At 47.2% G+C, this 26,831-nt stretch overlaps 1 protein-coding gene and 1 long non-coding RNA gene across 3 annotated transcripts in view; one reads left to right on the forward strand and one right to left on the reverse strand.

The window, feature by feature from the left end:
• Nucleotides 1–2,044: 2,044 nt before the first annotated feature.
• On the reverse strand, nt 2,045–23,610 carry LOC146036080 (uncharacterized). Its single transcript, XR_014460772.1, has 8 exons — nt 23,370–23,610; nt 21,912–22,075; nt 13,638–13,766; nt 12,945–13,101; nt 6,320–6,479; nt 4,304–4,446; nt 3,344–3,432; nt 2,045–2,160 (listed from the first exon to the last, which is right to left on the reverse strand). It is a non-coding gene; the product is annotated as an uncharacterized LOC146036080 (long non-coding RNA).
• ZNF541 (zinc finger protein 541) overlaps nt 23,406–26,831 on the forward strand; it is a 45,864-nt gene continuing 42,438 nt past the window's right edge. Inside the window, exons 1-2 of one of the 2 annotated variants that reach the window (XM_083159856.1) lie at nt 23,406–23,559; nt 24,762–25,029. In XM_083159856.1, the coding sequence (XP_083015982.1) occupies nt 23,479–23,559; nt 24,762–25,029 (349 nt within the window). In that variant the 5' untranslated portion in view covers nt 23,406–23,478. The remainder of the gene's footprint in view (nt 23,560–24,761; nt 25,030–26,831) is intronic. The other variant, XM_083159857.1, reaches the window with a different exon arrangement.

The following is a 26,831-nucleotide window of genomic DNA, read 5'->3' on the forward strand; positions in this document are numbered from 1 at the left end:
TGGCCACACTGCAACCCAGCACAAAGCAGTGTGTGCTGGGCAGAGGAGAAGAGCTGAAGCTGCTGCTTTCACTTAAGGGGAGGGGGCCCGGGGCCCACACTGGGCCCTCCCATCTGACTTTGGCCTGGGTAATTTGTACCCCCTACCCCTTTCTCTCAGCACCCCTGATAATACCACACAGTAATGCCCCTTACACATGACACACAGTATTAATGTCCTTATAACCATAATGCCCCTTACACATTATGCCAACCTTTATTAATGCCCTTCATACACATAATGACACACATAATGCTCCTTACACATATGTTGCACATTATTAATGCCCTTATACACATGACACACATAATGCCTGTTACACATATGTCGCACATTATTAATGCATACATAATGCCCCTTACATATGCCGAACACTATTGCACAACCAACCCACCACAGACAGCACTCGCACAGCCGCTAACACTGTGACCTCTGCCTCTGCTTGGATACAGATGTTTCCTCATACATCTTGTCTCAATAGGCCATGCAGCTCCTGGCCAGTTCTGCTAACGTTGGGTGCCATTTTTGCTGAAAATTCGTCTTATTTGCATTGTTATGACCAGCACACACAAGGAGCTGCCGATGATTAAAATGATATACAGCATGCCTATATTTTGTGTGCGACTGTGGCTGCACCTGCATACGAAATGCTATGTTACAGTGATTTCCATGAATACACAGATACAGCCTCACTCACACACAGACTATAGGCATACTGCATATCATTTTAAACAGCAGAAGCTGCTGATGCCCCAAGGCATTCCAAATGCCCTTGGCAATTGCCTAGTTTGCCTATGCCTAAGGCCGGCCCTGTGCATTACCATACGTACGCCCAGCATTTTCATGGGCACGCCCAGGAAACGCGGGGCGTACGCATATGTTAGCGAGCCCAAACAGCCCTCCACGCCCCTCTGCCCCCCTGATCGGATGGTTCCGTACAATCATTTTCTGTACGGAACTCACGCAGTGTTCGTACGTGTGAGGTGCGCAGATACGCCTCCGCACATGCGCAAACACCAACCATCGGCCATCCGTCCGCATTCGGAGCCATCCGACTCAATCAGAATAAGGGCCCATGTGCACTGCAGGTGGGGCAGATGTAACTTGTGCAGAGAGAGTTAGATTTGGGTGGGGTTTTACTTCAAAGTGAGATCTATATTGCAGTGTAAAAATAAAGCAGCCAGTATTTACCCTGCACAGAAACAAAATAACTCACCCAAATGTAATTCTCTCTGCATATGTTACATCTGCCCCCCTGCAATGCACACAGAATAACACCCTTACACAGTGGCTGCGATAAAAACAGGCATACCCGGGCTGGATCTTACGTCACCCACCCTCCCATAAACCGGCTTGGCACACCAGCATTTTCCTCAACATGATTAATGTTTGTTGGGGCATACCTGCATTTTCCTTAGCACTCCCACTAAACGGGCTGGTTGCTACCCCCAGACTAGGGATGCTGATCCCAGAGCATTTTTTCAATCCCAGGAATCGAGATTGAAACATGCTCATTCGTGAGATTCCCGGGATTGGCAAGCCTTGCGAATGCATCCCGCGTGTGAATTGGTGGCGCCGGCTAACCATTCGCAAGGCGGGGTTAGAGTGACTCGCAAGGATGTGAATTTGCATCCAAGCGAGTCAACCAGAATAATGGCCGTTATTCGCTTCCATTCACGATTGCAGGACTTTCTTGGGCTTCCCCCACTTTTTGGAATCCATGCCTGCCTACTTTTTCAGTCTCCTCTCCAGGAGAAGCCCAGAGAGAAGACTGTCAGCTGAACTTTGGGTGTGGGGACTTATATTGAGGCCATCAAGCCCCACTCCCAGTGCAGCAAACTCCACGATACGCAGGTCTAAGATGAGGGCGGGGCTAAAATGATACAATTTGCATAATTTAACCCCGCCTCTTCCTGAAAAGCCACAAATCGCTGTATAAATAAAACACGCACCTTTATAAGTTACTATAGTGAAATAAAATCTCATGACTCCATGTTCTTTCATCCATTTATTTCCTATGCAAAATGCAACATGCAACCTGTATAACGTATGAGCCGCTGTCACTGAGGTGGCGGCGTTATAGTGCATATGGGCACTTGCTGCAGCTTCTGCTGTTTCTACCTGCAGGAAAATCAATACAATATTTCTCTATGATGGCTTCAATACATACACCTGCGTCTTTCTCTGTGATCCCTCCCTAGTCAAAGTACTGCTTGCCCCTAACCCACTCATTGCTCCCCAGTACCACCGCAGTTGCTATCTACTCTTACCCTCATCCAGGGCCGGATTAAGGGGTGGGGAGGGGTGGGCACAGGGGGTCAGTACCCTTGGGCCCCCCTCTAAATAGGGGCCCCCTGTGGTCGGCATGTATTTAAAAAAAATATATATATATCTATATAATTATTTTTTTAGCTAAAGGTTTTGTGCATGGGAGTGGGGTAGTGCTGCAGCTTCACCTATCTGCCAATGATTAATGGTGCTGAGCGTCGGGAGCCAAGGCACTCCGACTGCGGAAGTGTGCAGTGCATTACTGGGAGTTGACTAAGTCCCATGACACTTTTCACTAGAGGGCAGAGGCTGAGAGGTTTTGTGCTGAGCTCTGATTGGTGGAGCTGATTACATGCTTCTCAGGCCCATGGAGGAGGACAAGATAGTGCTGAGCCTATGATGTCTCCTACAGTCCTACAGAGTTAGGTGCTGAGGGACAAACACAGGATAATATTACCCCCCCCCCCCCCTGCACCTACCCATTGACCACGTTTATACTGGCAATACTCTGTGTTTTGACAGTGTAATAATCTCGCATGCAGTTTGCGGCCAGTAATGACAAGTGCTAAAGCGACCCGGCCCTCCGAAGGCTTAATCCGGCCCTGCCCTCATCTGCTGCGTGTCACCTCTTTTTCCAAGCTGCTATCCTCTTTTGGCCTGTCCCTACCCCAATACTGCCTGCCTCTAACCCTCTCGTTGCCCACGAGTACTACCCTATCTGCTGCCTGCACTTACCCTCCCTACCCTAGGACTGCCTTTCTCCCACCCTCTCCTTGCCCCCCATACTGGCCTCAGCTGCTATTAACACTTACACCCTCCCTTCCCCCAGTACAGCTTTCCCCTAACCCCCTTCTTGCCCCCAGTACTGCCCCAGCTGTTATATACTCTTGCTCCCTTTATAACCCCAGTAATGCTGCCCCTAGCCACCTCATGGCCCCAGCTGCAATATTCCTTTACTCCCTCCCTACCCCCAGTATTTCCTACCCCTATCTCAGACCTTGCCTCCCAGTACTGCCCCTTATGATTTGCATAATACCTGTATCTCTGTGAGAAGGCAGATTCGGTGACAAGGGAGGGAACCCAGGGTACATGACATCCACCTGGCTCCATCTGTAACCGCAGCCGCTGTAGAAATAGCAGTAAAATATAGAGTATGAGATATTCTACTTAATGAGAGATATGAAAATGCTCTAGAGTGTTCAGGATGTGTCATCACCTGAACACGCCCCTTTCTGGACACCTGGAGAAGCCCCCCAAGTGGTGCGGAGCTGCCCACGGTACTGCCTGCGCAAAAGGGAGCATTGAACAGGGGAAACATTGAGGACAGGAACCGTGCAGGGGAGGAGAGGATCCCGGAGGACACCCAACCTGATAGGAGCCATGGTAGAAGCAGCAGACAACCGTGGAGGACCCAGCACCTTCAGGACCCGTGGAGAAGACTGCTGCAGGAGTTGAGGAAGGAGGACACCAGATCAGAGCCCTGGGAACAGCAACACCTAGGACAGGTACGATACTGCGGGATGGTGCAGCTGGTGGTGAGCCCCCCACCCCCTTACTAAGTTACTTAGGGGTAGACTCCCCTCCTGTGTGCTGCTTCCCCATAACCTCTCCCACTGCGCGCTAAGCTGGACCTGCTTTGTTGCAGAAGGGTTTTGCCTCAACTTTTCCCTCCAGGTGCCCTATTTATATAGGTTTGTATACAGTCAGGTTCATCACCCCTCTGCCTCATAGTACAGTTACAGGGTTTTGGTTTTCTCTGAAGCTAATTTTTTGCACAGACTGCTTAATCTGGTGCACTACAAGTACTACATTAACCTGCGCGCGCTGAACTGTGTCTCTGACAATGGGCGCTGTTGGATAAACAGTTTCTCTCCCCCACATTGTCAGACTTCTAAGGGCCACCTCTATCAACTTGTAGTTACTGCAGTTTGAAGGCCAAGGTTTCAGATACATTAATGTTTCATCAGGATAGGGAGAACATGAACAAACATCTTACCTGTATAGAGCACACCATGACGCAGACAATGCTGCAACCAGCTTCCGACCAGGCACCCGTCACTGACATCATAGGTTTTCACCTCATCGGGACGGAGCTCAAGACCGTGGCATTGTCATAATTTCCAGTTAGTGAGATCGAAACTAAAAAAAGGCACATAAAGCAAACTTATACATAAAGTGATATCTCTCAAATAAAAGTTATGACAAGCATGGAAAAACCCACAGGAGTAAAATAAATTTTATATATATATATATATATATATATATATATATATATACAATACAGGGGGGATGGCGGCACACAGAGAAAGAATAGACCACGCTGTGGGTTGCTGACCAACGTTTCTGAGCCCACGGCTCAGAAACATTGGTCAGCAACCCACAGCATGGTCTATTCTTTCTCTGAGTGCCGCCATCCCCCCTGTATTGTATACTACAGCAGCAGTTTGCTGCGCCACGGAGGGCACCAGGTTACTCTGATACAAGCCACCCACAGCATTTTTTGGATTGCGGGAGTGCCACCAAACACAAAGCTATATATATATATATATATATATATATATATATAAAAATATATATATATATATAGCGTCTGGTGGACGGCGGCACTCGGTGAAAATGTGTGAAATAAACAGGCAAGAGACCTTGTTTAACAAACAGGCAAGAGACGTCTCTTGCACCTTGATAAAAAGTCTTGATAAAAGTATATATATATAGACACGTATACATACATAAATAAGAGAGAGAGAGAGTATATACATACATTTATGTATTTAATAAAAAAATAAATAATTTTGTGTTGGGTGTATTTATATATTTTTTTTCTTTTTTTTTACAGTAATATTGTTCATTGTTATGATAACATTGAATTATCCATAATATAACTATTCTTGATGTCTTTGTTTATTATTCTTTTTTGAAATGTAAATGCCTATCTTTAAAATAATAAAATTACTCTATTGAAAAAAAAGAGAGAGAGAGATAGAGAGAGATACACACAGGCAAGGGCGTAACTACCATAGGTGCAAGGGGTGCAGCTGCTATGGGGCCCAGAGCTGAAGGGGGCCCATCTTTACTGTCCAAGTAATATGTTTTACATACATTTATCACCATGAGTTGCTAAATAGGGGGCCCTTACAAGCTTTTGCTATGGGGCCTACGAATATCTAGTTACCCCTGCACACAGGAATAAGTATAAGCTAGCAGCATCAAAGGGGGCTATTAAGACATGATCACAAAGCTGTTTTTTTCTCAAATGGATAAAACCATGCTGCACTGCAGGTGGGGCAGATGTAACAAGTGCTGCGAGTTATTTGAGAGAGATATTTGGGTGAGTTATGTTACTGTGCAGGAGGGTAAATACTGGCTACTTTTGCACGTAACCCATAAATGTTAGTCAACTTTATATTTACAGAAGCCCAGAGAGGAGACGAAGTGGCAGCACATTTGGGGACGACGTGACATCAACAAACCCCACCCCATGCCATACAAAGCCGCAATTCGCAGCTCTTCAGGGAGGGGGCAGAGTTAAAAAAACGAGAATCACATGATTTTAGCTCCTCCCCAAAGCCCAAAGAGCCGTGAATTCTGGCATTTCCCTCTATTACCCTGAGTCATGTCAGAATCACTTGCTATTGAGGTATGCATGTATATATATATATATATATATATATATATATATATATACATACATACACATGGCTACCGTCTGCAGTGCACTACAGGAAAAAAACTATATAGACTAAAGTTCCCAGATGCCCTTGCTGCTGATGTATACAGAATGCTGAAAACTACAGGCAGCAAGGGCTGCTGGGAGCTCTAGTGTAATTAGTCTCTTTGCAGCTCTAGTGTAATTAGTCTCTTTGCTGTAGTGCAGCGCAGACGCCGATGCCGGTAACGGTAGCTGCTGCTGCTGCTGTCCTGGAGGGCACACGGGTACTGACTTTAGGTTTCAGATACATTAATTTTTCATCTGGGAAATCTTTCATAAGGAAAACATGAACAAACATCTTACCTGTATAGAGCACAACATGACGCAGACAAGAAGTGAGGCAGTATGCTGCAACCAGCTTCTGGCCCAGGTGCCCGTCACTGACGTCATAGGTTCACACCTCATCGGGACGGAGCTCGGGACCAACGGGGCGTTGTCATAGTACTAATTAGTGGGATCAAAACTAAAAAATGCACATAAAGGAAATACAGGGTCAGTATAAAAGTGATACCACATTAGTATATTTAAAAAGTGATATTATCTATGTAAGATAAAATGATGGCAAGCATGGAAAAACCTATTGGAGAAAGAAAAATAATTTTATATATATATATATATATATATATATATATAGCAACTGAGGCGGGCGGCACTCACAGACTTGATATGAGCCAGTAGAAATGGTGAAAAACCGTGCAAACTTTAATGACGTTTCGACGCTCACGTCCCCTCCATCAGATCAAACAACATGGGTAATGATAAATATGTGGGCGCAGACATAGAGTTTTTGCTGGAGTTACTAAGAATCACGTTAGAACAGAATTATTTCCTCTATAGCGGTGAGTTCTTCCAGCAAATCACAGGATGTGCCATGGGATCAGCGGTGGCACCGACATTCGCCAACACATATATGTGGGAAATAGAACGTGATCTTTTTTACACCAATCCCATGGTCACGGGGCACATTTTCTTATATTATCGTTACATAGATGATTTGCTGTTATGGTGGTCTGGACCAGTGGAGGAGCTGGAAGAGCTAATTGTGGCACACAATGTATCAAACAGCCCCATTAAGTTCACTTTTACGCACAGCAAATCTGAAATCCATTATTTGGACATTGCCATCAAACTGCATAAGGGACAGATCAGCAAGAGTCTGTTTACCAAACCCACGGACAGGAACACGCTACTGAGACATGTCAGTTTCCACCCACCAACGTCCACAATAACCGTCCACAATAAGTAGAAAATAGCAATAATGAATGCCAAAACACCTAGGGCCAGATTCTCTAAGCTTCAAAAGTGATAAAATGAAGAGTGATAAACAGCCAGCCAATCAGCTCCTGTCTGCCATGTCACAGACTGTGTTTGAAAAATGACAGACAGGAGCTGATTGGCTGGTTGTTTATCACTCTCCATTTTATCACTTTTGAAGCTTAGAGAATCTGTCCCCAAGTCAGTGCCACACTGGGCATAGACTTTTGTGTTTTGGCATTCATTATTGCTATTATCTAGTTATTGTACAAATCTTTAGAGTGCTGTCTCCTACACCCCATATATATATATATATATATATATATATATATATATATATGTATGTATATATATATATATATATATATATATAGAGCGAGTGACATAGGAATAAGTATAAGCTAGCAGCTTCATAGGGGGTTATTCAGACATGATCACAAAGCTGCTTTTTTCTCAAATAGACAAAACCATGCTGCCCTGCAGGTGGGGCAGATGTAACAAATGCAGCAAGCTTCTTCCCAGCTGCAACTCGTGGCCATGCATCCTTCTCGTCCTGATGCTGGTGGGACATTGAATCCTGCCCTCATGTTCTCGGTCGAGCTGACCGAGAACGGGACTCGGTCACGGCAGTCGAGAAAGCTCGACTGCCGTGACCCTCACATAGAATACCCCACAAAAGCTTAAAATGCACTACCTGTAAGAACATGATAGTAGGCAATACGTTCAGACACCCCACAGATTCCCATAAGTTCAAAATAAGACACACTCTAAATTGGTGTACGTAATAATATGCCCATGTAACCTTAGACAGTGAGGGAGCGAATGGCCCTTTACAGGTCTGCAATACACCAGGCATTACAGTGCAAGGAAGGACAACGATCAACCAGTGGCCAAACACTTTTCCATTCAGAAACAAAAACTCATGTATCTCAAACATATATTAATACCATGTCCCCCCATCCCTACGTAGAGGGGATCGTGATGACAAACTTCTGAAACTAGAGGCCACTTGGATACACCGGCTCAAGGTGGATAAGCCGCATGGGCTCAATGACAGACTTCCCCTTTCAGTCTTTTTATAGCCAGATCCAATGATGTGAGTTTGGGCATTTTGATTTCTGCAGAGAACCCATTAACCACCCCACAGCACCTCCAAAAATTGTCTGCACGCAGGATCTCCCTATTCTCATGATTCCAACTGTACAATGTACATAATTAACGTGGGCACAATGTCTGCAGTTTCTCTCACATAGAAAAAAAATCTAGGGCGAGTTTAAGTCCATCTAGAGGTCAAGAACTCTAGATATCCATACATAGTATTGAGGATCCACATGCAATGCTTCTCCTAAACAGTGTTCGCGAAAACCACCCAAAAAAGTGGGTCCCGGGGACCCTTCACTTCTAAAAATTGGGGTCCTACCGGACCTTTTCTGGGTCCCAACGGAATAAAGCCTCCTCTCCCCTTCTCCCCAGCATGGCTCATGTGGGACGGGGGGAAGTATCAATTGGCACACTCGCATAAAGATACATATATACTGGAAACAATATAAACATGAAAACAGGGACACTGCGCGCCGCAGGCGCGCGCTAAAATTTTAGGGCATGTTTTTGGGGGGGAAGTGGTGTGGTCACATAGTAGTACACATTACAGCACATACAGTAATGCCCAGTACACATTACAGCACACACCGTAATGCCCAGTACACATTACAGCACACACCGTAATGCCCAGTACACATTACAGCACACACCGTAATGCCCAGTACACATTACAGCACACACCGTAATGCCCAGTACACGTTACAGCACACACCGTAATGCCCAGTACACGTTACAGCACACACCGTAATGCCCAGTACACATTACAGCACACACAGTAATGCCCAGTACACATTATAGCACACACCGTTATGCCCAGTACACATTATAGCACACACCGCTATGCTCAGTACACATTATAGCACACACCGCAATGCCCAGTACACATTATAGCACACACCGTTATGCCCAGTACACATTATAGCACACACCGTTATGCCCAGTACACATTATAGCACACACCGTTATGCCCAGTACACATTATAGCACACACCGTTATGCCCAGTACACATTATAGCACACACCGTTATGCCCAGTACACATTACAGCCCACACCGTTATGCCCAGTACACATTACAGCCCACACCGTTATGCCCAGTAAACATTACAGCCCACACCGTTATGCCCAGTACACATTATAGCAAACACTGTTATGCCCAGTACACATTATAGCAAACACCGTTATGCCCAGTACACATTATAGCACACACCGTTATGCCCAGTACACATTATTGCACACACCGTTATGCCCAGTACGCATTAAAGTACACACGTAATGCCCAGTACACATTATAGTACAGTGATTTTTATTTACAGTATTTATTATAGCAAAATAAGTGCTGCTTACTTACATGCTTGTTGCTAGGCGTTTTATGCTCCTTGCAGGGGTTATATGCTGGGGGGGGGGGGGGGGGGGGGCATTTTATGCTGGTTGCCACAGGGGAGGGGGCATTTTATGCTGGTTGCCCCATGAGGTGCGGAGGCATTTTAGGTTCGTTGCCACAGTGGAGGGGGGGCATTTTTTGCTTGTTGCCACGGGGAGGGGTGTCGTTTCCCAAAGGCTGGAAAACATGTCGACATGCTGCTCAGCAGAGTAGGTGAGCGGGCTATCAGCGCGGCGGGGGACTGGATGTGGCTGGAATAGCTGACACCCTGCTCTGAGTTGCTTTAGCCACATCCAGTCCCCCACCACCCTGACAGCCTGCTCATCTACTCTGCTGAGAGCGGCTGTTACATCTGCATCCCATCCTGTCCCCCCCTCTCAGCAGTGGAATGAACTTACATGGCGGGAGGGGGACGCACAGTGACTCGGTAACCCAGGGCTTGACAAATCTTTCTAAAATCTAGGAGCCAGGACAAAAGTTTAGGAGCCAAAGTAAATTTGTCTCCCCCCACTGCAGACCTGCTCACAGATTCCACATCCAGTCCATGCCTACACACCTGTGCCCCCAGGTTAATTAACCAGCCCTGGACCTGGATCCCATCGTATTATACAAGGGGAGGGGGGACACTTGTATAATCCACCACTGTCTGTGCGCCTCCTGCAGCTGTCCTTTTTAATTGTATGTATATGTGACTTGAGAGCTTTAAATGAGGGAGCGGGCAGCGCTGGTTAGTGAGGGCGGAGGGGGAGAAGGGGAGTCCGGCAGCGCTGGCGCTAGTTAGTGAAGTAGGAGCGGGAGAGGGCAGCGCTGACGCTGCTCAGGCAGGAGGGGGAGAAGGGGAGTCGGGCAGCACTGGTGCTGGTTAGTGAGGACAGGGGGTAGAGGGCAGCGCTGACGCTGCTCAGGCAGGAGGGGGAGAAGGGGAGTCGGGCAGCACTGGTGCTGGTTAGTGAGGACAGGGGGTAGAGGGCAGCGCTGCCGCTGCTCAGGCAGGAGGGGGAGAAGGGGGGTCGGGCAGCACTGGTGCTGGTTAGTGAGGACAGAGGGGTAGAGGGCAGCGCTGCCGCTGCTCAGGCAGGAGGGGGAGAAGGGGGGTCGGGCAGCACTGGTGCTGGTTAGTGAGGACAGAGGGGTAGAGGGCAGCGCTGCCGCTGCTCAGGCAGGAGGGGGAGAAGGGGGGTCGGGCAGCACTGGTGCTGGTTAGTGAGGACAGAGGGGTAGAGGGCAGCGCTGCCGCTGCTCAGGCAGGAGGGGGAGAAGGGGGGTCGGGCAGCACTGGTGCTGGTTAGTGAGGACAGAGGGGTAGAGGGCAGCGCTGCCGCTGCTCAGGCAGGAGGGGGAGAAGGGGGGTCGGGCAGCACTGGTGCTGGTTAGTGAGGACAGAGGGGTAGAGGGCAGCGCTGCCGCTGCTCAGGCAGGAGGGGGAGAAGGGGGGTCGGGCAGCACTGGTGCTGGTTAGTGAGGACAGAGGGGTAGAGGGCAGCGCTGCCGCTGCTCAGGCAGGAGGGGGAGAAGGGGGGTCGGGCAGCACTGGTGCTGGTTAGTGAGGACAGAGGGGTAGAGGGCAGCGCTGCCGCTGCTCATGCAGGAGGGGGAGAAGGGGAGTCGGGCAGCGCTGGCTAGTGATGACGGAGGGGGAGAAGGGGAGTCCGGCAGGGCTGGTGCTGGTTAGTGACGACCAGATTCTGCTTCCTCCCGCACTGCAAAAAAAATCTGATTGGGTCCCCGCGGCCGCTGCTGTGATTGGCTCACAGCGGCGGCTCACATGTTTAGTACAGCGCGTCCTCGGGGACCCCTTTAGTTTTAAAATCTGAGTCCCCGGGGACCGTTTTCGGGTAAAATACGCGATATAGCGCGTTTTTGCGAACCCTGCCTAAACGCTATCTATTGATTTAAACACATCATTCATATATTATATAGCAGATAGGTTTTGTTAATTAGACTCTGACCAGTACCGTTCCCATTTTTAATTAGAGCAGTGCCTCTGTATAATCACCACACACCTATCGTTCACAGCATGGTTTTTATACAATTCTTTATATGAACAATGATCACTAGTAAATCACATGACTCATCCCCCTTTTCATAGGGGATCTTAACATATCTTCCCAGCATTAGCTAATTGATTATATTGCCACTGCACTGTATTTTCTACATGTATTGTTATGTTTTACAGAATCCCCCACAGCCTCTGAAGCCAGGGCGAAGCCAGTACCCCATGGAACAACAGGTACAATAGCCAAAGTATTCACAAAACCGATAGTCCAGTAAACACGGCCCACAGCAAGATGCATGTGGTAACCACAGTGACCGCTTGCGGTTCACAAAGTCCGGCTGATGCGTTCCAGCAGTCAGCCACAGAAATCCCATGACGCATTTCCGGCTTAAGTCACTTACGGCCAAGGGGTCACGGAGGCTGCGGGGGACGCTGTACAGTCACCTTAATTTTTTGGTAAGTGCACGTTTTAGAGTTTGTTTTCCTCTTGCATTCAGCCTGGCAAAGGGGCGGTTGGAGCCCCGAAACATTGGCGCATTTGTTGATGCACATATTATAAAGTTATTTTGCACCATGGCCCTAACTGTGCAGAGTTTGTATATTCTCCCTGTGCTTGCGTGGGTTTCCTCCGGGTACTCTTGTTTCCTCCCACAGTCCAAAAATATACTGGCAGGTCAATTGCCTAACAAAATTAACCCTAGAATGTCTGTCTGTGTGTGCATGTACATGTGGTAGGGAATATAGATTGTAAATTCCGCTGGGGCAGGGACTGATGTGAATGTTCAAATATTCTCTGTAAAGCGCTGCGGATTATGTGTGCGCTATATAAGAAACTGTTAATAAATAAATAAAATTTTATATATATTATATACACACACACACACACAAACACACACACACACACTGCTACTGGCACCGGTGTCTGCAGTGCACTACAGGAAAGAAACTAAATAGACTAAAGTTCCCAGATACCCTTGCTGCTGATGTAAAGAGAATGCTGAAAATTACTGGCAGCAAGGGCTTCTGGGAGCTGTAGTGTAATCAGTTTCTTTGCTGTAGTGCAGCGCAGACGCCGGTGCCGGTAACAGTAGCTGCTGCTGCTACTGCGGTCCGGGAGGGCACACAGGTACTGTCTTTACGTTTCAGATACATTAATCTTTCATCAGGATAAGGAAATCATGAACAAACATCTTACCTGTATAGAGCACACCATGACGCAGACAAGAAGTGAGGCAGTATGCTGCAACCAGCTTCCGGCCCTGGTGCCCGTCACTGACATCATAGGTTCGCACCTCATCGGGACGGAGCTCGGGACCACGGTGCTGTCATAGTACCAAGTAATGAGCTTAAAACTAAAAAATGCACATAAAGGAAAGACATGGTCAGTATAAAAGTGATACCACATTATTATATATAAAAAGTGATATTATCTCTGTAAAATAAAAGTTATAACATGCATGGAAAAACACACACATACTATCTATCTTTCTACACATATAGACAAAAACTGTCTTGCAGTTGAAAAGGCTGTCGGGTCAGCCGCTGTACGCTTGATATGCCTTGCTTCTAAATACAAACGTTTTTGTACCTCTAACCTGTGAGTGCTGGTTCTTTCCTTCCCCATCAAGGGAGGTAAGTGTTATTTATCTACTATATGGATACACCACTTTTGAGTGCCACCTTGTGCTATATGCTATAAATAAAATATATATTATTTATTTTATTTATTTAACAGTTCTTATATAGCGCACACATATTCAGCAGCGCTTTACAGAGAATATTTGAACATGTGACCGCTATCAACTTGTAGTCACTGCAGTTTCAAGGCCAATGTTTCAGATACATTAATCTTTCATCAGGATAAGGAAAACCTGAACAAACATCTTACCTGTATAAAGCACACCATGACGCAGACAAGAAGTGAGGCAGTATGCTGCAACCAGCTTCCGGCCCTGGTGCCCGTCACTGATGTCATAGGTTTTCACCTCATCGGGACGGAGCTCGAATGAGATCGAAACTAAGAAAGGCACATAAAGCAAAGAAAAGGGTCAGTATAGAAATGACACAACATCATTATACATACAATGATATCTCTGTAAAATAAAATTATGGCAAGCGTGGAAAACGAACTGGAGAAAAATAATTATATATATATAAAATTATTTTTTCCAGTACGTTTTTCCATGCTGCAGAAAGTCTCTGTCTGATCCTTTACTGTCAAATCCTGAGAGTGCCGCCGGACCCCGCAATCCTTTAATCCAGGGTTTCCCAAACTTTTTTGAATCACGGCACCCTAGAGTATCAAAATATTTTCAAGGCACCCCTAGGCCAAATGCTTCTTATCGAGAAATTCAGAAAAAAAAAATATTAAATTAAGTGCAACTGTGACATATAATAAATATGTTACAGTTATCTGGTGAGGGGCAGGATTTGTTTCTGTTTGTCCACATATATTATTAGTGTTACCGCTAGGCTGTTTTAGCGGGGCGCTGCGCCCTGCCCATTTTTTAAAGGGCAAAATGCGCCATGCCCCTCTAGCAGCGCCCCGCTAAAACAGCCTGGTGCCTGCCCGACTCCTTGCACGGGGAAGCCCAGCGCCGCCTTAGACGGCGATGCCCGGCGCTTCCCCGGCATCAAGGCACCTTCCCCCAGGATCTTCAGCGCGGCCAGGCCCGGCCACTTTAGTGACGCCGGCGGCCCGGCCCGCCCACTTTAGTGACGTTGGCGGGCCCGCCCACTTTAGTGACGTCGGCGTCCGGGACCGCCCACAAGTGTGCCGTCGGCTGCCCTGGCCCGCCCCCCGGCGCCCTGCCCGGCACAATTTCTAGAGGGAACACTAATTATGATTGACCATAAATAATATGAATTGATCCTGGTCCACCAACCCAAGGCACCCCTGCAAGTGTCCTGAGGCACCCCAGGGTGCCTAGGCACACAGTTTGGGAACCACTGCTGTAATCTCCTTCTCTTGCACACACACTTTTCTTTTTTCTGTCCGTACTGATAATAATATTCACATCTCCTCCACACATGCTCCCTGATCATATATTTTTACATTTTAGACGTCATCAAGCGTATATATATATATCCAATTTGAAAAAACGGCACTCACCAGGGCTTTTGAATATTAACAGGTAAATAGATGGATTTTTATTCCATATCAGGAAACAGCAATTCAAACAAGGGTCAGGTCGACGTTTCGACCACGGAACGTGGCCTTACTCATGACCTCCTCGTGCAGGACAAGACAGATAAATCCCTATCAACAGGCACCAGTATTTAAGGACCAGACGGTCCCACCCACTAATCAGCATCCTATCATGGCAAAAACCCTTATTAAATCTATTAAACATCGTGTGTGTATCACCAAAGGCAAACAATATGTCCATACATAAATCACAATCGTCATATATTACTTACAGTTTAAAAATAGGCACAACGCTGTTCCATAAACCCGGCTTCTAGCACACCTTACATGGCATGCGTTCCATCTAACCGGAAGTCACGCTATCATGCGTCAGGGATTGGATTAAACCCTGGATTTATACTTTCATGAGAAGACTGGTGAGTGCTGATATATATATATATATATATATATATATATATATATATATGTGCTGTAGGTGGCACTCCAGGACTCACTTGATATAGAAGTACAAAGCGCTGGTGCCTTCCAGAGAGGGAAGCTGGTCCCACGTAGTATGGAGGTATGGGGGGTGGCGGCACTCAGCAAAAATGACACATGAGACGGTTTTGGTGGACCGACGTTTCAAAGCCCGCAGGCTTTTTTATCAAGGTGCTGTAGGTGAGAACTGTTCTCACCTACAGCACCTTGATAAAAAAGCCTGCGGGCTTTGAAACGTCGGTCCACCAAAACCGTCTCATGTGTCATTTTTGCTGAGTGCCGCCACCCCCCATACCTCTATATATATATATATATATATATATACACACAACACACAGCAATAAGTATAAGCCAGCAGGGTCATAGAGGATTTAGACATACTTGCACAGCTGCTTTTTTGCTCAAATGGACAAATCAATACTGCACTGCAGGTGGGGCAGATGTAAATGTAACATGTGCAGGGAGAGTTAGATTTGGGCGAGTTATTTCGTTTCTGCGCAGGGTCAATACTGGCTACTTTTGCATGCAGCCCACAAATGTTAGACAACTTTATTTTTAGCACTGAAATTTAGATTTCAGTTTGACCACACCGCACCCAAATCTTATGGGGTATACACACGGGGTGATTTAAGCCCCATTTCTAAGCGATCTGACTAGATTGCATAGAAATGAAGCACACATCACTGATAATTCCCAGGTAATACCAGGCAGAGGAGTGGGAGAGGACGGATTTGATGACAGTCGGGATGACATAGAGGTTGTATATCTGCACCTGTGTTAGTCTTGGCAAGATATCTGCGCTTACCCAAATGACCTAAAGCAATATAATTCAGTTGTCTAGGACCCGAAAGGTCCATCACATAGTACAAATAGCTCACAATGAAACCAAACCAAACCGTACAAATAAAACTGATCCCAGAAGAGCAGGAATTAAATAAAGTTATAGCAAAGTATAGCATTGTCCTGACAACAGGGCAATTTGTCACCAAAACATAATATAAAACAAGTTCAGGAGACAAAAAGCAAGACAATAAACAGTAGTAAGAACTGTACAAAGTAATAAATATACATACATGGGCCTGTTAGATAGGACCAACACCTCTGTTCCCATGGGCAAAAGCTGATCATGGTGAGAATTTGTCCAGAAGAGCTCAATAATGATGAGGCCACTGTGAATGGTTGGCAAGTTTGGTATGGTCCTACAATGATGGAGCAGAGGATGGTACTGTAGTCTGGTTACAAGGACCACTGTGAGCATATAAATGAAAATCCAGGAATGATATCTTCTGGAGAGATGTTATGTCCTGGGGGATCCAAAAAAGAATGGGCAGTAGACTGGTCTACATAGCTGGACTGCTGCCTTTTCTGTGGCTTGAATGGTGGAGAGATTGTCTGGTTTTCTACTTCCTCCCAGGAAATGCCGGCATAAAATGGGTGTTGGCGTATGTCTCCAAGCCATCCGAAGCGAGTGAACCAATCCTTGTTGAACAATTCGCGCAAGATGTGTATAGCATCAGTGCTCAACTCTTTTGGATAGTAGGGTTCAGCCTTCAATATTGATGCCATTATGGCTTCTCTTGTATATCCATTGAATGGATACCTGCCTGTTAATAGTCTGTAAAGTATGACTCCGAAAGCCCACCAGTCTGCTGAAACACCATATGGTTGTTTGGCCACTATTTCTGGTGCCAGGTAGCGCAGCGTTCCTGTTAGTCCAGTTATTGTTGTTTCAGAGAACATATGTTCTGCTGCCAGACCAAAATCACAGATTCTGATGTGCCCCCTTCTGTCGATGATGATATTGTTCAACTTCAGGTCTCGGTGGAATATTCCCAGGTCATGTAAAAATTCCATCCCGCACACAATCTCAGCAGTAGAGAGTAAAGTAGTGGTATGGTCCAGAGCGCCCTTACGGCTTATTTGCTCTTCTAGAGTCCCACCACTTAGGTGTTCCATCACTAGGAAAGCATATTTGCTGTTCTGGAATGCTGCATAGAGGTCGCATAGGTAGGGTTTACCAGAAACTTGCTGCAGTATGCGTCTCTCTCTGATCACGCTTTCTATTTTGTTCTTGAGAATAATTTTTACCGCTACTGGGGTGCTGCTGCGTGGTGGGGTGGCCAGCATCACCCTCCCGAAAGTACCTTTGCCGATGACTTGGTGGTAGTGGTACTTAGATGCAACCAATGGAAGATTCCTTCCCATAGGTTTGGCTGTTGTATTCTCAAGCTTAGCTTTTTTTCTGGATTGCTCCAGGTTAGTGTCCCTCTCCAGATGTCTTTTGCCTGGAGGTTTTGCTTCAGGCCTGTCCATGTGGGAGCTGCCCTTGCTGGGTGTCTCACCAGGGTTTGTCACCTTCTGAAGACATTTGACTACATTATCAGCCTTTGTCTTCCTCCTTTTTGCTGGATCACAAAGAGGATTTCCATCATTACATTCATCTCTCCCTCTCTTTAAGCCTCTTGTGCTCCCATCAGCACATCCAATTCTGCTCCTCTTTGCGCCTCCTCTGCCTCCGTCATGACTTTTTTCGGGAAGGCTATCACACCTCCTGTCTCCTCCAGCGGGTAGCTCTTTGATGCTCTTAGATGTTTTGTCACCAGTTCTACCCTTTTCCATTTTGATTCTCCAAGCTACAGCAATGTGTGCTCAAAGTCCAGTATCCACAATAGGAATGAGCCAATGTCCACTACTATGTCACTACTATGTCAGTGATGTCACAGAGGAGCACTACTGGCTGATTTAATGGGGCCCAGCTATAGATACGATTTGAAACTCCATGCATTAGATGTACGATGCTCCAGACAACCATCTCCTAACTGTAATGCTTTTTTTTTAATGACAGTTGGGAGATGATTGCCTGGAGCACAGTTTATCATACACATTGAGCATTGATATATGGGCCCTTATAATAGGTTATGTAAAGTAGTTCCCCATTTTTTTCTGTAGATATTTTATCGATTCTGCCACAGATACAAATTACTGTTAGAGAAAAGAATGTACCAATCATCCATTCCCTGTTCCAAGTATTACAATCATAGTGAAACTAAAAGAAATTATAGATATGTATTTATAATTGAGATAAAGGCCCTTATTCTGATCGGTGCGGCCGGATCCGATTATGCGGCCAGGACCGTGCGTGCGAAACCCCGCCTTCCATACGGATCGCCAACTCCGTCCGTACGCGGTAAGAAGCTGGCCGAACGGACCGCACGTGTATTTTTCACGGAATACGCCTCCTCCATCTAAGGGAACCTCCCCCATCATTCGATGGTCGCAGACCATCGAATGCAGGACCGAGTGGTCCACCAGCTCCCACAACCTCAGACCACACGGGCATTTCTCCGTGCAAAAGCAGGGATCTGGGCGGGCAGCTGACAACCGGCGATGTCATATGTCCGCCCCCTACACGTGCGTCACGGCCACATTACCATACGTACGCCCAGCGTTTGCATGGGAACGCCCATGAAACGCGGGGCGTATGCATATGGTAATGAGCCCAAATAGCCCTTCACGCCCCTCTCCACCCCCTGTTCGGAGTGTTCACATATCATGCGGGATTTGGCCGTACGCCCCGCTCGCACATGCACAGAGACGCCTCTGCACATGCGCAGACACAAAACATCGGCGGCACGAACGCACGCGGATATATCCGCACCGACCAGAATAAGGGCCCTTGTTAGGTGCACCCAGGAATAAAGGAACAAGCGGGAAATAAACACCATGGGCCAAATGTAATAGGGTGAGAGTTTCAGAAAGTGAGAGATTTAGGAGAGTTTTCCCATTTTTTTTAAAGTAGCAGTCAATTACATGGCAAAATCAACCTGGTTTTGCAGTGTAATTGATTGCTGCTTTAAAAAAAATGGTAAAACTCTCCCAAAATCTTTCATTTTCTGAAACTCTGACCCTTTTACATTTGGCCCATTATTCCTTTTATGGGCACTCATTGGATTGTATCTATGTAACTGTACAGCAATTTCTGGTAATAGAGGTCTAGAAAAACAAGAAAAAACACTTTTATTAGTCCATCATAAAATAACATCAAATCCAGCGAAGTATTGTGATACAGTGAAAACAAAGAAATGTATGAATAAACAATAATACTATATTACAGGTTGAGTATACCTTATCCATATATCCATTATCCAAATTATTCCAAAAACCATAATTTTCAGAATGTACTTTTTTAAGCTAAAATCATACTGGGGACATCTGTAACTGACACTACTGGGGGCATGATATGTAACTGGCACTACTGGGGACATCTGTAACTGACACTACTGGGGGCATGATATGTAACTGGCATTACTGGGGGCATGATATGTAACTGGCACTACTTGGGACATGATATGTAACTGGCACTACCGGGGACATGATATGTAACTGGCACTACTGGGGACATGATATGTAACTGGCACTACTTGGGACATGATATGTAACTGGCACTACTGGGGACATGATATGTAACTGGCACTACTGGGGACATGATAAAAAAGGAGAAGACTAGATGGGCCAAATGGTTCTTATCTGCCGTCAAATTCTATGTTTCTATGATATGTAACTGGCACTACAGGGGACATGATATGTAACTGGCACTACTGGGGTAATCTGTAAATGGCACTACTGGGGTAATCTGTATCTGGCACTACTGGGGTCATGATATGTAACTGGCACTACTGGGGACATGATATGTACAGTATGTTACTGTACTCATCCTTGCTGGCGGGTCGCCAGAACGTACGCGCTGGCGACCCGCCAGCAGCCTCGCCAGCGAGGAGACTGAGACGCACGTGCGTCTCACGCGCACGCGCGTCTCAGTCTCCGTCGCTAGCGCGACGGAAACCCTGTCCGTCTCCGCCTCAGGGAGACGGACAGGGTTAGGGGGGGTTAGGGGGGGTGCGGGCAGGCGGCGGGGACCCCGGGTTACCGCCGGCAAGCCGGCGGGGACCCGGGGGAACGGATCGAAGCGCCGTCGGAAGGGGACGCGCGCGCCTCTCGTGCGCGCGTCCCCTTCTCACCATCACCATGGCGCTGGCGGGGGATGGCGGCTGGCGACGCCAGCGCCATCCCCTGCAAAGATGGGACCTGACCCATCTGTAACTACCCCTACTGAGGACATGATATGTAACTAACCCTACTGGGGACATGATATGTAACTGGCACTACTGGGGTAATCTGTAACTGGCACTACTGGGGTCATGATATGTAACTGGTGCTAAATATGTGCCAGAAAATGATTGCTTGAATTCAGTGCCTGAGATAGGACACAAACTTTGTTTCATGTTCTAAAACCTTGTTTCATGCACAAATAAAATATATTTGTGTGTATTTCATGTGTTTTATGTGTTTGTACAACATAAATGCAAGACACCTCATTCAAATATAAAAATATTCAGAAATACGAAAATACAATATCCAAAATATTGAACCCAATCCCTGAATAATTAAGGAATAAACAAGACCCCTGGGGTGAAATTTAATAGAATGAGAGATTCAGAAAGTGAGAGATTTGGTAAGATATCTCCAGTTTTTTTAAAGCGGCAATCATTTACACTGCAAAACCAGTTTGATTTTGCAGTGTAAATGATTGCCGCTTTAAAAAAACCTGGAGATTTCTCACCAAATCTCTCACTTTCTGATTCTCTCATTCTATTACATTTCACCCCAGGTCTCATCATGGCAACTGGAACATCCATGACCTCAAACAAAACTACGAGCTGTATACAACACCTCTTGACAAACTGCACTCTTCACAAACTGGCACTCAAATCTCATTGGCCTACAAAGAGAAAAAACGCCTAATAGTGAGCAACACCTGTGCAGCCAGAGGAGGTTTGAATGCGACAATGCAAAAATCGCTGAATTATTTAAAGTAGGAACAAGAGACTGAAAACCCCCATGCGCAAGCATTAATCTACACAAAAAACTGAGAAACGGAGAAAATCAGGGCGCATCAGGAGAAAGTGAAAGGCAGACTTAATGTTGAGCTTAGCCAATGAGAGCCGTGCTTCCCGCATCTCTAACCCACTGCAAGGCCCTGTCAAAAGATTGAATAGCGAAGAGCCGATTTCAAAGCCACCTGCGCGGAAACACACATTGAATCAGAAATAGGCAAAACTAAACAAAAAACGAATCCATCTAACAAGAACTGAGACACTGCTCTGTCGGGGTATAAAAACTCTCCATGCAACTAACTCAGAAACCTTAATGGGAGAAAAGGCCCGACTCGCCACTTCCGGACACCACGGGTGCATCTACAGGTCTACCTCTCGCAGTAGAAGTGCGAGTCTATGGCAGGGTGACCAGCACCATACACCATACAGGAGTGGGAAACCATGCATAAGTACTCAACAACAATATGATACACAATGGCAGATCAAGTGCAGCAGAAGCCACGCCCCTAGCCCCTGTCCGCCCTATGCAAGCTGAGCGCAATAAGTCTAGCCGACATACGCGGGCGTCCGGAAGATCCTGAAGAATTACTATCAGAAAGAGAAAATGGAAGACAATAAGAAGCAAAATATACTGCATGCTCACCAGATCCAGAAGGTCCCGGAACCTCTTCACCAGCAGTGGCCACCACGGAAATCCTTTTCCTCTGCGACACTGTATACGCCAGTCCTGACCTCTCCCGACAGCCGAATCCTCTGTGGCTTCAACTGCACCTCATTGCTACAGGAATGCACATCAACTGAAATCTCCTAAAAAACAGCAGGTGACACACTGCTCAATCCCACAGGGCTCGTAAGGGGTTTGGAAAGAAGAGATGGCATTCCCATACAAGCAGCGGGGGGAGGTGGGCCAGATGGCAAAGTAGGGACAGAACAAACAGGTTGGTAGGATAACATGGTGGGCGTGAGGGGAACCCTGTAGGATTGTCCACCCAAAACGCCATAGGCCGGTGACCAGGGAGACTGAACACATAATCGTGGGCCATAGCCTAATACGTGGGAGCATAAGGGTACTGCCAGTATAGAATCTGCTGGACCTGGCCTGGGAGGAACTCAATAGAATAAAGCCCTGCAGAAGTGGACATGGGTAACACGCTGTGTGGCAAGTTAAAGGACCACGTGGGTTGGACCCCTTGCCTAGCAGGAACTAACCCTGGCAAGTACAGGGGAAAAATGGGAAATATAGAAACTGGCAAAGCCGGCTAATGCACAATCCCAGTAATCGGGAAATTGGCTGCCACTGGCCCCTGGGGGGGCCGCAAGCGATGGCCTACCTGGAAAGGCAAGATTGTACAGATAATGGGGGAGATGCTCTAATCCCCGCATGCCTGGTCAGCGCTGTGGAGGGTATCGCCAGGTTTTGCTGGCAATACCCTGTAGAAGCCTATGGGCTTCTCTCCGCAGTGCTCAGTATGGGATCCAACCCGGATATCTCCCAGCATGCCCTGCGGCCAGCGCCGTCATGTGCAGAGGGACTCCCTGGTCTCAGACCTGGAAGTCCAGGGACTGCGCTGCATTGCACAGGAAAGCTCTTATCGCACGAACTGTCCTTTACTAATCGCATATGTTAGAGCATATGCGATTAGCATCGATGGAGTAGCCGGCGGAGGAAATTTGGCCAGCAGATGTTAGAGCATCCCGCCCAATACTAGATATGGCCATCGATTATCGATGGTTTATGGCCGGTGTAGAATAGTTTTGCCAACGATGGGGGAGAACCATCGATGTCCAGCATAAACTATTTTGATAGCAACAGTGGCTATCTCTACCTGCAAAAATCCGTGCTGCACAGTAGGTAGCGGCGCCCCAACCAAAACAGCTCCTGCAGGAGGCAGAGAAATTTGGGAAACAGTGACAGCACTTAAAATGGCCCCGTGGCACCTTGATTTGCAATGTGAAAAGGGGGGGGGGGGGGGGCACAACTATAGGAGCCGCAGGAGCGACACTGAGGGACCCAGAGACATCATTCCCCACATAGAGACCCGGCCAAACCAAGACTGTCTGCCATCAAGACAAGACAGAGGCGCGCCGCGCTATCACTAACCTGGTCCCCAAGCCCCGCCCCATCAAGAGGCGCTATCACTAGGCCCACAAGCCCCGGGGCGGCGGCCGGGTGTGCGCGAGCTGGCGGTGCTGCTGGGGTTGTGCTGCGCATGCGCAGGTGCTGTTCGGGTCGGGAGGTTGCTGCGCAGCGCAGGTGCTGCCCGGGTGCTACCGCTGCCGTCATTTTGCAGGTCTGGGCGTTGGATGGTTGCGGAGAGGTTGGAGCGGGTACAGGTGGGGTAGCTGGGGGATGACGGGTGTGTGTTGCACATGCTCTGTTTCCTATTGGCTGGGCTGGAAATGACATGAATCTCTATATCCCCAATATTTGACTCCAGCAGCTAAGGACAGGCGCTATGTCATTGCCATTGCAGCCTGGCCCATGGCTCTCTTATGCAGAGATCCGGGCTATATAAGTTACAGCAGGGCTGGCCGTGGTATGGGGTGTGGTAAATGCATTATACGCACACTGCTGCTAATACCTGCACTGCACCCTATGGTTCCTCTTGTTATTGTAGAATAAAAATGCTAATTTTAGCACTTTGATGTCAGACAGAGCCTGTAATATGACAGTAATTGGTTGGTGCTTTTTCTCCATCCACTTTATCTTTCTCCAAGACTTAGTACATAGGGCCTCATTCCTCATCAGTCGTAGTTTTGTGAGTACCGCGCATTGATAACAACCTCTCCTGGCTGCTAAACGGGTGTGGGTTGTTAGGTCTACAACAACTAGGTCAAAAAGCATTGGGTCGACACCACTAGGTCGACATGGGCCTTGGTCGACAGAATATTAGGTCGACACAAGCATTAGGTCAACATGGGGTTTTTCACTGTTTTTTGACCCGAATGTCAACACAGTTTGAAGTGCACCGCATCCCCTCGCATCGCTCGCCATGCTTCGGGCACTATTTTATTCTCCCGCCACGCGCTAGTGGATGGTAGGGCATGAAATACCGCCTGTCGGCACATGTTGGCTCAAAAACCAGTGAAAAATCCCATGTCGACCTTTTGACTGTCAACCTTGCCCATGTCGACCTAATGACCTGTCGACCTTGACCCATGTCGACCTAAACCCTTGTCGACCTTGTTGCCTGTCAACCTAGTGGTGCCGACCCAATGCTTGTCGACCTAGTTGCTGTAGACCTAATGACCGTATCCCCTGCTAAAACATGTAGGTCAATTTAGCTATATATCAACCCACATGTTTGTGAGTCCCAGTGACATCACCGAACGATATAGTTTACCGATATCATTTAGTGTGTACACTTTATATCGGCCGCGGCCAACATCGGTTAGTGTGTGGGGCTGTAGTTCTAGTCCACATATAATAAATGGGTCTCTTGCATTAACGCTCGAAGCATTCTCTTTGCAGAACTTTGGTTTCTTGTTCTAGGATTCCAGGAAGATGAGTCTGTACAGCCCAGATGATGAAGATGTACTGCAGTCTAGTCACCCTGTCCCAGACTTCTGCTGGGATATGTGTCAGCCCTTCGCTGACATGATGCAGCCCAGCCATACGCAGCAAAACCCGGAGATGCATTCCAATTCTGCTGAAGCCGCATCGGGTGATAATCCGGATTATACCACATCTCTGCTCTGCCGGACCCCAGAGAAATCCTCAGGTCCTGGTATTGTTTCACCTAAGAGTGAAGGGGTTCCAGGTTTGTAAAGGCAGACAGAATATAAAACGTAGGGGAAAGTAAACTATAGGATGGATTTGTGGCAGATTTATTAAAGACAAAACTGCTCAAACACCACTGCGAACAAATAGCCATGTTAGATATCAAAACACACTTTTGTTTGCATGACATAGATGGTAATTCACTCACCTATAATCTTTCAGATTGGCCGTTAAAATAACAAAGTGTAGTGTACAGCAGTTTCGTAACATTTTGGTGCCCTGTGCTAGAAAGGGAATGTAGTGCATAGTCAAAATAGGGACATAAATGTAGGCGTGTGGCCACATAATAGTGCCCAAAAACCGTAATGCCCATTACACATTATGCCACACACCGGCACTTTCTGAATCTCACATCCTATAAAATTTCCCCCTAAATGTCTAATCTGATACTTCGCCCCTGGTAAATCTGCTCATTGTATCTAAACCGCACTTTAGTAATTTCCCCCCAAGGGTAACTCCTCCCTCAGAAACAAAATCGACAAATGGGACTTGTAATGTCCTTGCCATTAGGGTGGCCAATCCCGGGATCAGGATTGGTGGGATCCCAGGATTGGCCCTAAAATTGCAGAGATTGGAGTTTCGGATTTAGGGATTATACTGTGCGTGCGCAGTCTAATGCTGGGCAGCATCTGAGCATCGCAGCTGTGATTTCAGATGCAGGCACAGAGAAATGTTTTGGAAATGTATTTGGCGTTCCTGGAAGGTGGCTGCTCAGATGCCCAGAGATGAACCGTCTAAAGCTGTGTACACACGGTGCGATTTGTTCGCTGAGCGATTTTGGCTTAAAATCTGTCAGCAGTATATAGCTCAGTGTACTGGCAATATCTCTCAGCAGTATAAAGCTTAGTGTACCGTGTTCATCAGCAACTAGTGATTTTGGCTGAAAATTGCAAGCTATTCTGTCTCATTCTGGCTCTACCTCATTTTGGCTAGAAATCGCTGGTCGTTGGTGTACAGTGCATTGTGCACCAGCGGTTTTTAGCCATAATTGGAGGAGCATGCTCCTGCGACCAGCAACCATGAAGGGCTGGCAGTGGAAGTGCACTCCCGGCGATTTATCTTCCATAGCACGTGAAATCACAGCGATATGTGCTGAAATCACCCCAGTGTGTACACAGCTTTATGGCCGTGTCGCGGGAGTATCACTCAAGTGTTCAAACATACTGAGATGCTTAATCACTTACACTGGAGTAGGGATGCCAATCCCGGGGCATTTTTTCAATCCCGGGATCCGGGATTGAAAAATGCTCAATCCCGGGATTGGCATCTGCACCAAAAATGCCATTATTTTCAATAAACCCACATCGGCCGACCCGCACATTTACTTACATTAGGGGAGCAGGCGGGCGGCCGGGAGTGGGTTTGGTGCCTCCTGGCAAGTGCACCTCCTTAGAAGTCAGCAGGCGGGCGGAGGCAGGCCGGCGGGTGGGCGGAGAAGAGGCGGGCGGGCAGAGAAGAGGCGGGCGGTGACTGGTGACGTGTGGCCTGCACAGCGTGACCTCTACTGTCACGCTACGCAGGCCGCACACCGGGGTCAGGCTACGGGAGCATGCGCAGTCGGTACTCTTTACCTAGAAGGGCACCCACGATTTTGATCGTGGGCATCGTAAGGAAAAAAAAATCGCGTCGGTCGCATCGCATGCGACCAAAAAATCGCATGCGACCAAAAAATCGCATGCGATGCGACCGACGCGATTTCCCATAGGGAACAATGTTAAATGTCCCAATTGACCCGATTTTCCATAGGGAACAATGTTAAAAGGCCCACAGAGGCCAAATAGG

Source organism: Crinia signifera, chromosome 9 (genome assembly GCF_055691185.1).
Source record: "Crinia signifera chromosome 9, ASM5569118v1, whole genome shotgun sequence".
NCBI classification, from domain to species: domain Eukaryota; kingdom Metazoa; phylum Chordata; class Amphibia; order Anura; family Myobatrachidae; genus Crinia; species Crinia signifera.